A 12,410-nucleotide genomic window follows, 5' to 3' on the forward strand; every position below is an offset into this window, starting at 1 on the left:
GTGATCCGCCCGCCTCAGCCTCCCAAAGTGCTGGGATTACAGGCGTGAGCCACTGTGTCCACCCTGTGTTCTTATTCTTGATGTTCCTCAATAAAGCTGTGCAGACAAGATTGAATTTTATTCCTCTATTTTTTCTGTCCCTTTTTAGAAACAATAATTACATTTATTAATCTGTGTGTAAGAGGAACATGTGTGTAAACTAATGTTCCCTGCTGGCGTCTTTGTCTTTTTCTCTCGCCAGAGGAGCAGGTACACCTTGCCACAGGTCCAGTGTGGCAGAAGGTGCCTAGATTCACCCCAGGGTGTCCTTGGGCCTGTTCAGTCTCTTGCCCTGTCCCAAACACTTGTAGCTATTCAGAGTCATACCCAAGTGGGATCCTCGTCCCTCCACCCAGAGTGGCCACCCTCTCGCAGCTGCTTGCCCTTTCCCTCCCAGCGGCCTCTGCCTCTCCCCGGCTCCTGCCCCTACGTCACCTTCCTCCACCCATGGGGAATCCTCTGAACCCTGACCCTGACAGTGAGGCTGTCCCCGCCACCTCCCTGCCCCAGCACCTGTGTCGCTCCTTCCGGCAGGATACAGCGACGAGACCACCTGGCCTTGTGCTGGCACCCCTGGCATGGCATGGCCTACAGCCTGGCTAAGATGGCAAAACCCTGTCTCTACTAAAAATACAAAAATTAGCTGGACCTGGTGGTGGGGACCTGTAATCTTAGCTACTTGGGAGGCTGAGGAGGGAGAATCGCTTGAACCGGGAGGTGGAGGTTGCAGTGAGCCGAGATTGAGCCATTGTACTCCAGCCTAGGCAACAAGAGCAAAACTCCATCTCAAAAAAGAAATGACGAGACTCCATCTCATCAGCATGGCGAGTCCCTTCCTGGGCTCTTGGGGTCTGTGGGACTGAATGTGCAAGGCTGAAAGTTAGTAACCTGTAGACTCAGGTGACTGTCCTGGAGTCATTCGTAACTTACTGTGCTGTCTGTTGTGCAGTTTCCTAAACCAGTCGATCAGATGTTGGGGAACTGACCTGACCCAGCGGTCAGTGGCTTGTTCTCACTGCCTGTCGCCACTTCTCATCAGACAGCCATGGTTGTGGTTATCTGCAGGCACTAGGAGGTCCCGAAGCCTGCGCTCAGTGGTCTAGGAAGATCGCGGTGTGCATTGTCACATCCATAGGTGGTGGATTCCTGACTCACTGTCTATGTCATTGAACCCTGCCCCGAGCCTGGCCTGTGCTGGGTCCCGGAGCTGCAGAGGCCTGGCATTAACTCTGTCTCGTAGGACGAGGATGCCATGGCGTCAGGTGCACTCACAGGGTTTGAGTGCCATGGTCACTTCCTTGCAGGACCCAGAGGGCAAGGCCAGCACCTCAAGAAATAGGGGATGGTTAAGGAGGCAAGCCGTGCCAGACGAGAAGAGCCGCGTCTGAAGGCTGGTGGCCTCCACGTGCCAACAGGGAAGCTGGTCCACGTGCAAGTGTCTGGGATGCCCTGAGATCCCACGTGGCTGTCCTGTGTGGACACCGACCGGCAGAGCGGAGAGGGGTCTGGAGCATCGGGGTTCAGGGTTCTAAGGCAGGGGAAAAATAAGAAGTGGGTAGAAATTGCATTCCAGAGTCACAGCCTGAAGGGCAAGATAGGAAGCCAGGGCCTGGTGTGGTGGCTCACGCCTGTAATCCCAGCACTTTGGGAGGCTGAGGTGGGCGGATCATCTGAGGTCAGGAGTTCCAGACCAGCCTGGCTAATATGGCGAAACCCCATCTCTACTAAAAATACAAAAATTAGCTGGGCGTGGTGGTGGGCACCTGTAATCTCAACTACTTGGGAGGCTGAGGAGGGAGAATCACTTGAACTGGGAGGTGGAGGTTGCAGTGAGCCGAGACTGAGCCATTGCCCTCCAGCCTGGGCAGCAGGAGCAAAACTCCATCTCAAAAAAAAAAAAAAAAAAAACATGGGAGGCCCAGGTGCGGCACACCAGAGGGTGGGGACCCTGAGAGTCACTCTGGACCCCACATCCTATACCCAGGAGCAGGATGCACACAGACACCTCCGCCCTCTAGCCAGACTTCGTCCTCTGTAACCCCCTCCCCAGCAAGTCTGCTCCCCTGCGGCTGGCATCACTTCAGAGGGAATCAGGAGGCCCCACTACTGGCCTTTCAAGGGTTTCTACAGTGGTCAAAGGCCCAATTCAGACACTACCCTCCCAGGTTCCTAGAACTTGATTTCCATGGGCAACAACTTTAAAAATGATGCAAAATTACTACATATGTTATAGCAATTTTTTTGCATTCAGCTACGGCAAAAATACAGTATTTCAGCTATATTGCAGCTTTTATAGCCAACCTAGGAAGCTAACCACAAATTACAACGTTCTTCTGTGTAAGAATATATCATACATGCCTAACAGTAATTCCAGAATAAGCTTTTGGAAGCCAGCTTGCTCAAACCTGGCTTTGCTGTCTTCAATCCCATGCTCTCCTGGGCAAGTTCTTTCAGGCCTTGGACTTCAGTTACCCGTCACTTCCCACGGCTCTGCTCCCAGCCCAGAACTTTCTTTGATGTGCAGGCCTGTAATTACAGCTGCCCACCAGATGAACACGCCCCAGGTGGCTCGGGTGGAACCAGTCCTTCCTGGTTCCCAGGGTGGAGCATGGCCCGTGCTGTCACCCCCTGGGTCCCTGGAAGTCTCCCGTCTCTCCCCCCCCCCGGCACTCCAGTCGCGCCACACTTGGACTCTGCCTCACTTGCAAGCTCCGTGGTTCCAGCGCGAGACCCCGTCTCCAAAATATATTTTTGGAGACGGGGTCTCGCGCTGTCGCCCGGGCTGGAGTGCAGTGTCACCATCATAGCTTGCTGCAACTCCTGAGCTCAAGCGATCCTCCCTCCTCAGCTTCCCAAAGTGCCGGGATTACAGGTGCACACCGCCACACCCAGCCTGAATTTCTAATGAGAATATTAAAGCACAATATTCTCAGCTTCTTGGAGTTGGACTGATTTTACCTGTGTGGATTCTGACGAATTCTTTGACAGAAGGATGTGGTGTTTTTACAGATGCCTGCACTGTGCCTGTATCTGAGATCATCGCTGTTGAGGAAACAGACGTTCACGGGAAACATCACAGCAGTGGAAAATGGCAGAAAATGGAAAAGCCTTACGCTTTTACAGGTGATAAACCTAAATGTCTTCTCCCACAATCTTCATTAATTCTATGTAGATGACACGAGAGGGAACTTTTCTGTTACTTGTTTAACAAGCTCAATGCATTGGTTTATCTTTATGAAATCTTCCTATTTTTCCCCCAAATGCTACCTTTAGTTAATGTTTTAGTTAATGGTCATTTTTTCCCTTATTTTTATTTATTTATTTTTTTTGAGACGGAGTTTCGCTCTTGTTGCCCAAGCTGAAGTGCAGTGGCGTGGTCTTGGCTCAGTGCAACCTCTGCTTTCCGGGTTCAAGCGATTCTCCTGCCTCAGCCTCCTGAGTAGCTGGGATTATAGGTGCCTGCCACCATACCCAGCTAATTTTTTGTATTTTAAATAAAGACGGGGTTTCACCATGTTGGCCAGGCTGGTGTCAAACTCCTGACCTCAGGTGATCTGCCCACCTCAGCCTCCCAAAGTGCTGCATTGCAGGCGTGAGTCATCACACCCAGCCCTTTTCCCTTACGTGACTTAAAAGATTTGAAAGATAGGATGTTTTTTTCTAATATACCTTGAAAATTACTAACTAGTTAGAAGGGAGGAGAACCCCTGGGAAATTTTGGTTAGGAACCTATAATTAGCTGCATTTGGTGCATATTCACTTGAGGTTTTGTCAGTGACGCTGCAAACTTTGCACTAATGAGCGTGCTTGCTTCTGTGCAGTTCACTGTGTAAAGAGAGCACGACGGCACCGCTGGAAGTGGGCGCAGGTGACTTTCTGGTGCCCAGAGGAGCAGCTGTGTCACTTGTGGCTGCAGACCCTGCGGGAGATGCTGGAGAAGCTGAGTACGTGTGTGTCTGGACTGAGAGACAGGATGGCCGTGGTGGCATGCGCATGCCTGATTGGGTGATCTTCCTGACGTGTCTCCCCCTTTCATGCAGCTGGCCATACCCCAAGTGGACATGATGAGTCAGGCTGACTTAATTTCTCATTAGCAGACCAGCCCAGTGAATGCAAAGGGCATGGGCTCCACAGCCTGGACCCTGGCATGGAGTCCAGCCCCCTGCTCACCAGCCAGGAGGCCTAGGGGCAGGTCACTTACCCTTCTGAGCCTCAATTTCTCTTTCTGGAAGTGGGGATGGTAATAGCCTTTACATTCGAGGTGAATGTGAGAATTAAACTGGGCACGTGGAGGAACACATATCTGTCTGGGATGCGTCCATGTCTTTTTTTTTTCTTTTCTTTTTCGAGATGGAGTCTTGCTCTGTTGCTCAGGCTGGAGTTCAGTGGCGCGATCTCAGCTCACACCAATCTCCACCTCCTGCGTTCAAGTGATTCTTCTGCCTCAGCCTCCCGAGTAGCTGGGACTACAGGCATGCGCCACCACGCCTGGCTAATTTTTGTATTTTTAGTAGAGATGGGGTTTCACCAAGTTGGCCGGGCTGGTCTCAGACTCCTGACCTCGGGTGATCTGCCCACCTTGGCCTCCCAGAGTGCTGGGATTGCAGGCATGAGCCACCATGCCCAGCCAGGGATGTGTCCACATCTGAAATGTAGTAGGAGCCTGGAGCCTGGTGTGTTAGTTATTGCATGCTGAGTAACAAGACTTTGTCACCCTTAAAAAGTGGTAGGATGGATAGAGATATATCTGTACACCAACTTTCTGTCCATCCTGCTTTCTCCTTCCCTTTCCTCCCATCAAACCTGTTTTCATGAGACTGGGTGATTGGATTCTGACCTGATCCTATAGGTGCAGACTGCAAGAGAAAGTCCTCTGAACCCTGCCCACTGGAGAATGTGGGTTCATTTTCATCTTTATAATTGTGCATTTGATATAGTCTACTTGTATCTAAAAATTGTATATGATTCTATTGTTTCGGCCACTCTACAATTTTAACTTCTAACCCTGTTACCTTTTTTAGTGGGTTTTTTTCTTTGTTTTGTTTTTGTTTTTTGAGACGGTCTCACTCCGTCATCCAGGCTGGAGTGCAGTGGTGCAATCTCGGCTCACTGCAAACTCCTCCTGGGTTCAAGCGATTCTCCTGCCTCAGCCTCCTAAGTAGCTGAGATTATAGGCACCCACTACCGCACCTGGCTAATTTTTGTATTTGTTGTAGAGACAGAGTTTCACCGTGTTGGCCAGACTGGTCTCGAACTCCTGACCTCAAGTGATCCGCCTACCTTGGCCTCCCAAAGTGCTGGGATTACAGGCTGTTTTAGTGTTTGATTGTCATATCGCAGACACAAAAGACCTCATTCTGAGTGTGCACTGGGTGAATTTTCACTCCGAGCACACTTGTGTAACCAGCACCCAGATAAAGGAGCAGAATATTGCCAGCCCCAGGGTCCCCCACCGTACCCCTGTGGTCATGACTCCCCAAAGGGGAACCACTGCCTCGACTTCTAAACAACTAGGTTCACTGTTGTACTTAATAGAAATCAGATCATACGGTATGAACCCTTTTGTGCCTGGCTCTTGGCTCAACATGACACTTGTGAAGTTTTCCACCGTGGTGGCGAGTGTTAGTAGTTTTGCATAAATTTTCCACGCTGTCCCACGGGGCTGCCGTTTGTTCATTCTCTAGGCCGTATGGTATTCCGTGATGTGAATGTTACGGCCATTTATTTACCCATGGTACAGTGGCTGGTCATTTGGACAGCTTCCTGATGTGGGCTGTCATGAACAGTAGCACTGGGAACATTCTAGAGCATGTCTTTTGCACCCGTCTGCATTTCTCCTGGGTGCATACCTGGGAATGGAGTTGCTGGGTTGTAGGTGTTTGTTGCATGTGTTGACTTCAGAAGACGCTGCCAGCCTGCATTCCACCCTCAGGGTGCGGGAGTTCTGGTTGCCCCACATCTTAGCCACACCTTCACGTCTTAGCCGTGGTGGTAAGTGTTAATAGTCTTGCATTGTAGTTGTAGTTTGCACTCCCTAATGGTTAATGAGGCTGAGAAACACATTCATATGTTCATGGGCCATTCGGATATCCCCTTTTGTGAGGTTCTGTTCAAGTCTTTTGTCCATTTTTCTGTTTGGTTGTTATCTTTTTCTTTCTTTTTTTTTTTTTTTTTGAGACAGACTCTTGCTCTGTTGCCCAGGCTGGAGGGCAGTTGCGCGATCCTGGCTCACTGCAATCTCTGCCTCCTGGGTTCAAGCAATCATCAGCCTCCTGAGTAGCTGGGACTACAGGCGTGCGCCACCATGCCTGGCTAGTTTTTTTGTATTTTTTAGTAGAGATGGGGTTTTGCCATATTGGCCAGGCTGGTCTTGAACTCCTGGCCTCAAGTGATCTACCTGCCTCGGCCTCCCAAAGTGCTGGGATTACAAGCGTGAGCCACCATGCCCAGCTGGTTGTATCTTTTTCTTAATGATGTGTAGAAACTGTTTACATATTGTGGATCTGAATCTTTTATTGGATTTATGAATTACCCAAATTTATGTAATTCATAAGAATTACCCATTCTGTAACTTGCCTTTTCAATCTCATATTTTTTCTTTTAAAGATATGGGGTCTTGACCAGGCGTGGTGGCTCATGCCTATAATCCTAGCACTTCGGGAGGCTGAGGCGGGTGGATCACCTGAGGTCAAGAGTTCGGGACCAGCCTGGCCAACATGGTGAAACCCTATCTCTACTAAAAATACAAAACTTAGCCAGGCATGGTGGCACATACCTGTCATCCCAGCTACTCAAGAGGCTGAGGCAGGAGAATCACTTGAACCCTGGGGGTGGAGGTTGCAGTGAGCTGAGATCGCGCCACTTCACTCCAGCCTGGGTCAAAGAGCAAAACTCCATCTCAAAAAAAAAAAAAAAAAAAAAAGGCAGATGAGGTCTGGTTCTGTCACCCAGGCCGGAGTACAGTGGCACAATCACGGTTCACTGCAGCTTTGAACTCCTGAGCTCAAGCAATGCTTCTGCCTCAGCCTCGCAAGTAGCTGAGGCTACAGGCACATGTCACCATGCCTGGCTGATTTTTTGAAAATGTTTTCGTAGAACTGGGGTCTTGATATGTTGCCCAGGCTGGTCTCAAACTCCTAGGCTCAAGGAATCCTCCCACCTCAGCCTCCCCAAGCAGTGACATTACCAGGGTGAGCTACTATGCTCAGCCTATTTTTATGATTTTAAAAAACTTTCTGGTAATCTTGTGTCCTACTGAAGACATCTTTGTCTACTCCAAAGTCATGAAGACGTCTTATTCTCCAAGCTCTATTGTTTTCCCGCTTCACATTTAGATCTATATAATCCATTTGGAATTCATCTTTGTGTACACTGTGAGGTGAGCAGTCAAGGTTCATTTTCCTCTTTCTTTTTATGTATTCATTTTTTTAAGACAGGGTCTCACTCTGTCACCCAGGCTGGAGTGCAGCTGTGCGATCATAGCTCACTGTGGCCTTGAACTACAGGGCTCAAGCAATCCTCCTGCCTCAGCCTCCCAAGTAGCTGGGACTATAGGCAGGAACCACTGTGCCTAACCTAGTATTTTCATTAAATATAAACATCTACTCGACCCTGTGGCATTTATCGGAAAGTCTCGTTTTCCCTACAGCACTGTTTATTTATTTTTTTATTGTTTGTGTGTAGAAATGTGATAGGACTGTGTATTTCACCTTGCATTCAATGACCTTGCAAACTTCACTTACGGATGCTAATAGTTTGATGATTATTGCAGATTTTTGTCAAACACGATCGTGTCAGCTGTGTATAATAACAGTTCTGCTTCTTCCATTTCAATTCTTCTTTTATTTCTTTTCCTTATGTTTTTGCCCTGGCTTGGACCAACACAGGGGTGCTAGCAGCATCCTTGTCTCAGTCCTGATCTCAGGGGAAAGGTTTTAGTGTTTCACCATTAAGAATGATGTTTCTTAGGTTTTTAATAGATTTTAAAAATCAGATTAAGACAGAATTTCCTTTTAATCCTACTTTTCTGAGAGTTTCGGTTTTTTTAAGTGGAGAATGGGTATTTAATTTGATAAATGCCTTTTCTGCATCTATTGAGATGATTGTATGACTCTTTTTTTTCAGTTAATGTGTTGAGTTACATTAATTTCTCATTGTTGCAGTCCTGGAGTAAACAAACCTTTCTTGGTTGTGATGTAGTACTCTTTTTTTTTTTTTTTTTTTTTTTTTTTTTTTTTTGAGACGGAGTCTCGCTCTGTCGCCCAGGCTGGAGTGCAGTGGCGGGATCTCAGCTCACTGCAAGCTCCGCCTCCCGGATTCACGCCATTCTCCTGCCTCAGCCTCTCCGAGTAGCTGGGACTACAGGCGCCCGCCACCACGCCCGGCTAATTTTTTGTATTTTTTAGTAGAGACGGGGTTTCACCGTGGTCTCGATCTCCCAACCTCGTGATCCGCCCGCCTCGGCCTCCCAAAGTGCTGGGATTACAAGCTTGAGCCACCGCGCCCGGCCAATGTAGTACTCTTTACGTATCACTGGATTTGACTTACCGATACTGTGTTTAGGATTTTTGCACGTAGGTTCAGGGGAGGGATGTCTGAATGTGAGCCCCTTTCTGATAACATCCTTGTCTGGTTTTGTTCCCAAGGTCACAGTGGTGTGTCATACAAAGAGTTCATACATGTTTGTTTTTTTCTGTTCTCTGGAAGAGTTCCTATAATCTTGAGGCTATTGTTTCCTTAAATGTTTGGAAGAATTCAGTTGTGAAATCATCTGGGCTTGGAGTTTTCTTTGTGAGAAGTTTTCATTAATAGCTTTGGTGTCTTTATTAGCTGTCAGGCTATTCAGATTTTCTATTTCTTCTGGTATCTCTGACAAATTTTGCTTTTTGAGAAGTTTAACCATTTCATCCAAATTCGTGAGTTTATTGGCATGAACTTATTAGTAAATTCTTTCATTTTCTTTGTAATATTGGTAGAATCTGGAGTGATGTCTCACTCTGTAGCCCAGGCTGGAGTGCAGTGGCATGACCATAGCTCACTGCAGCCTCGACCTCCCAGGCTCAAGTGATTCTCTCACCTCAGCCTCCAGAGTAGCTGGGACTACAAGGGCACACCACCACACTCAGCTAATTTATTTGTTTGTTTGTTTGTTTGTTGACATGGAGTCTTACTCTGTCACCCAGGCTGGAGTGCAATGGCGCGATCTTGGCTCACTGCAACCTCCACTTCCTGGGTTCAAGTGATTCTCCTGCCTCCGCCTCCTGAGCAGCCGGGATTACAGGCGCTGGCCACCATTCCCAGCTAATTTTTGTATTGTTAGTAGAGACAGGGTTTCACCATGTTGCCCAGGCTGGTTTCGAACACCTGACCTCAAGTGATCTGCCCACCTCGGCCTCCCAAAGTGCTGGGATTAACAGGCGTGAGCCACTGAGCCTGGCCTGAATTTTTTTTATTGTTCGTCGAGGCAGAGTCTCACTATATTGCCCTGGCTGCTCTTGAACTCCTGTGCTCATATGATCCTCCTGCCTTGGCCTCTCCAAGTGCTGGGATTACAGGTGTCAGCCGCTATGCCTGGCCAAAATCCTAAGTTTCAGTCAATGACTTCTGAAACACACCTACCTTTGTAACTCAAACCCATCAAGGCTTCTGTCACCCCAGAAGTTTTCACATGATGTTTCCCAGTCAGATAGGGAACCCCCAGGCTGGTGTTGTCTTGTAGTTGTAGTTGTGGTTGTCTTGCCTGCTTTCAAACTTCACATGCGTGGGATTGTGTGACGTGTGCTCCTGCGTGGAAGGCTTCAGTCTCTCTGCGTACTGTTTTCACATTGATTCACGTTGGTCCCGCCCCGGTAGTTTGCTTATTTCATGACTGAAGGATGCTCCGTTGATGTGTGGACTGCATCTCAATCTCTTCTTCAGGTGATGGGCGTTTAGGCTGTTCCCTCTGCTTGGCTGTTGTGAAGAATGCTGTGATGAACATTCGTGTTTGGGTTTTTTTTGTTTGTTTGTTTGTTTGTTTGAGACGAAGTCTCGCTCTGTTGCTCAGGCTGGAGTGCAGTGGCGCAATCTTGGCTCACTGCCAGCTCCGCCTCCCGGGTTCATGCCATTCTCCTGCCTCAGCCTCCCAAGTAGCTGGGACTACAGGTGCCCATCACCACGCCCAGCTAATGTTTTTGTAATTTTTTTAGTAGAGACGGGATTTCACCATGTTAGCCAGGATGGTCCCGATCTCCTGACCTCGTGATCCGCCCACCTCGGCCTCCTAAAGTGCTGGGATTACAGGTGTGAGCCACGGTGCCTGGCCCTGTGTCTGGGTTTTTGTATGGACTTAGGTTTTCAGTTTTCTTGGGCAGATACTGTCTTCTTACTTTTATTGATTTGTTCTTTTAAGTAGCAGAGTTACATGAACCCACCAAAACAGAAATGTGGAAGTTGTTATAAGAAAATGGGGGTGACTCTGGCTAACACGGTGAAACCCCATCTCTACTAAAAATACAAAATATTAGCCGGGCGTGGTGGTGGGTGCCTGTAGTCCCAGTTACCTGGGAGGCTGGGGCAGGAGGATGTCGTGAACCCGGGAGGCGGAGCTTGCAGTGAGCCGAGATCACGCCACTTCAGTCCGGCTTGGGTGAAGAGCAAGACTCTGTCTCAAAAAAAAAAAGAAAAGAAAAGAAAATGGGGGTGACTGAGGAAACCCAGGCATGGGAGTTTGGCAGGGCCCCTGGAGAGATGGAAATGAGATCACTGGCTTCTGTCTTTCCATCTCTGCGAGCATCTCCCCGTGTGGCTTCTTCTTTCCATGCCCGCTGGTCCGCTTCTCCTAAGACTGTTCCCTACGTCTGCTTCCTTCTTCCTGCTGTCTGCACACTCGCCTCCTTCACCTGCAGAAGAACGAGGCTGCTGCCCCCAGCATGTGCACCCGACAGCACCCTTCAGAGCAGAGAGGGCCCTTCTCAGTCGGAATTCTGAGTTCATGGGATTTTCACTATGTCCAACATGCGTGTATAGCCTTTGCCCAGTTGGACAACCTGTTGATTTTCTCTTTTCATAGATCAGGAAGCTCTTTGTCATTGTTCTTTAAGATTTAAAAATACTTTCCATCAGATAATACTAAGCAGAATTCTAAAACCCTCATGGTTTGATTTTGTCCAGTAACAGAGCTTTTCATTTTGATTTTGTTATTTTCGTTGTTATTTACATGTTGTTGTCTTGCAGCGTCCAGACCAAAGCATTTACTGGTATTTATCAACCCATTTGGAGGAAAAGGACAAGGCAAGCGGATATATGAAAGAAAAGTGGCACCGCTGTTCACCTTAGCCTCCATCACCACTGATATCATCGGTAAGGTACAAATTCTGTTAACTATGTAGAAGTAAGTTTGAAAATGATTCAAGTATAGTCACTAGAGAAGTTTCTGCTTTTTCTAGACGGTGTCTCACTCTGTTGCCCAGGCTGGAGTGCAGTGGTGCAATCGTGGCTCACTGTAACCTCAGCCTCCTTGGCTCAGATGATCCTCCTGCCTCAGCCTCCCAAGTAGCTGGCACCACACCATGCACCACCATGCCTGGCTAATTTTTGTATTTTTTGTACAGACGGGGTTTCACCATATTGCTCAGGCTGGTTTCGAACCCCTGGGCTTAAGCAGTCTTACCCACCTCAGCCTCCCAAAGTGCTGGGATTATAGGCATGAGCCACTGTGCCCGGCCCAAGATTTTTATCCTGTAAGATTATTTTAAACAAAACAGAACTTTTTTTTACACACCAGAATGGGAAGAATACAAAATAAATAACTTAATATTTTCCAGCCAAGTCTCAGCATAGAAAGCAATCAAGAAAAACACTAGGAAGATAAAAGGGCAACGATTCTGGACAGAAAATTCTCAAAAGAGGAGACACAAAGGATTAATAAGCCTTAGAAATAATCTCACATCACACACCGGGGCCTGTTGTGGGGTGGGGGGACTTTCAATAGAAGTTTACATCAGGTATAGAGACTGCACTAACATCTTCTTACTACACTTTGGTATAGTGTACAATTTTGGAAGTAACTTGTATAATAAGGAAAAATTATAGAACAGATGTAATCTCTTTCAAGGAAATTATTATTTGCTGGTTAGGCCGGGCGCGGTGGCTCACGCCTGTAATCCCAGCACTTTGGGATTACAGGATCAGGAGGTCAGGAGATCGAGACCATCCTGGCTAACAGAGTGAAACCCCGTCTCTACTAAAAATACAAAAAATTAGCCGGGCGAGGTGGCGGGCGCCTGTAGTCCCAGCTACTCGGGAGGCTGAGGCAGGAGAATGGCGTGAACCCCAGGGGGCGGAGCCTGCAGTGAGCCGAGATCGCGCCACTGCACTCCAGCCTGGGCGAC

General features: G+C 48.1%; 1 protein-coding gene across 2 annotated transcripts in view; it reads left to right on the forward strand.

Moving 5' to 3' along the window:
* Window positions 1-12,410, forward strand: part of CERK (ceramide kinase) — a 55,412-nt gene that overhangs the window by 15,594 nt on the left and 27,408 nt on the right. For both annotated transcript variants that reach the window (XM_003278571.4, XM_030815345.1), the window contains exons 2-4: window positions 3,049-3,162; window positions 3,861-3,983; window positions 11,254-11,379. In XM_003278571.4, coding sequence (XP_003278619.2) covers window positions 3,049-3,162; window positions 3,861-3,983; window positions 11,254-11,379 — 363 coding nt within the window. The remainder of the gene's footprint in view (window positions 1-3,048; window positions 3,163-3,860; window positions 3,984-11,253; window positions 11,380-12,410) is intronic.

Source organism: Nomascus leucogenys, chromosome 7b (genome assembly GCF_006542625.1).
Source record: "Nomascus leucogenys isolate Asia chromosome 7b, Asia_NLE_v1, whole genome shotgun sequence".
Lineage (NCBI taxonomy): Eukaryota > Metazoa > Chordata > Mammalia > Primates > Hylobatidae > Nomascus > Nomascus leucogenys.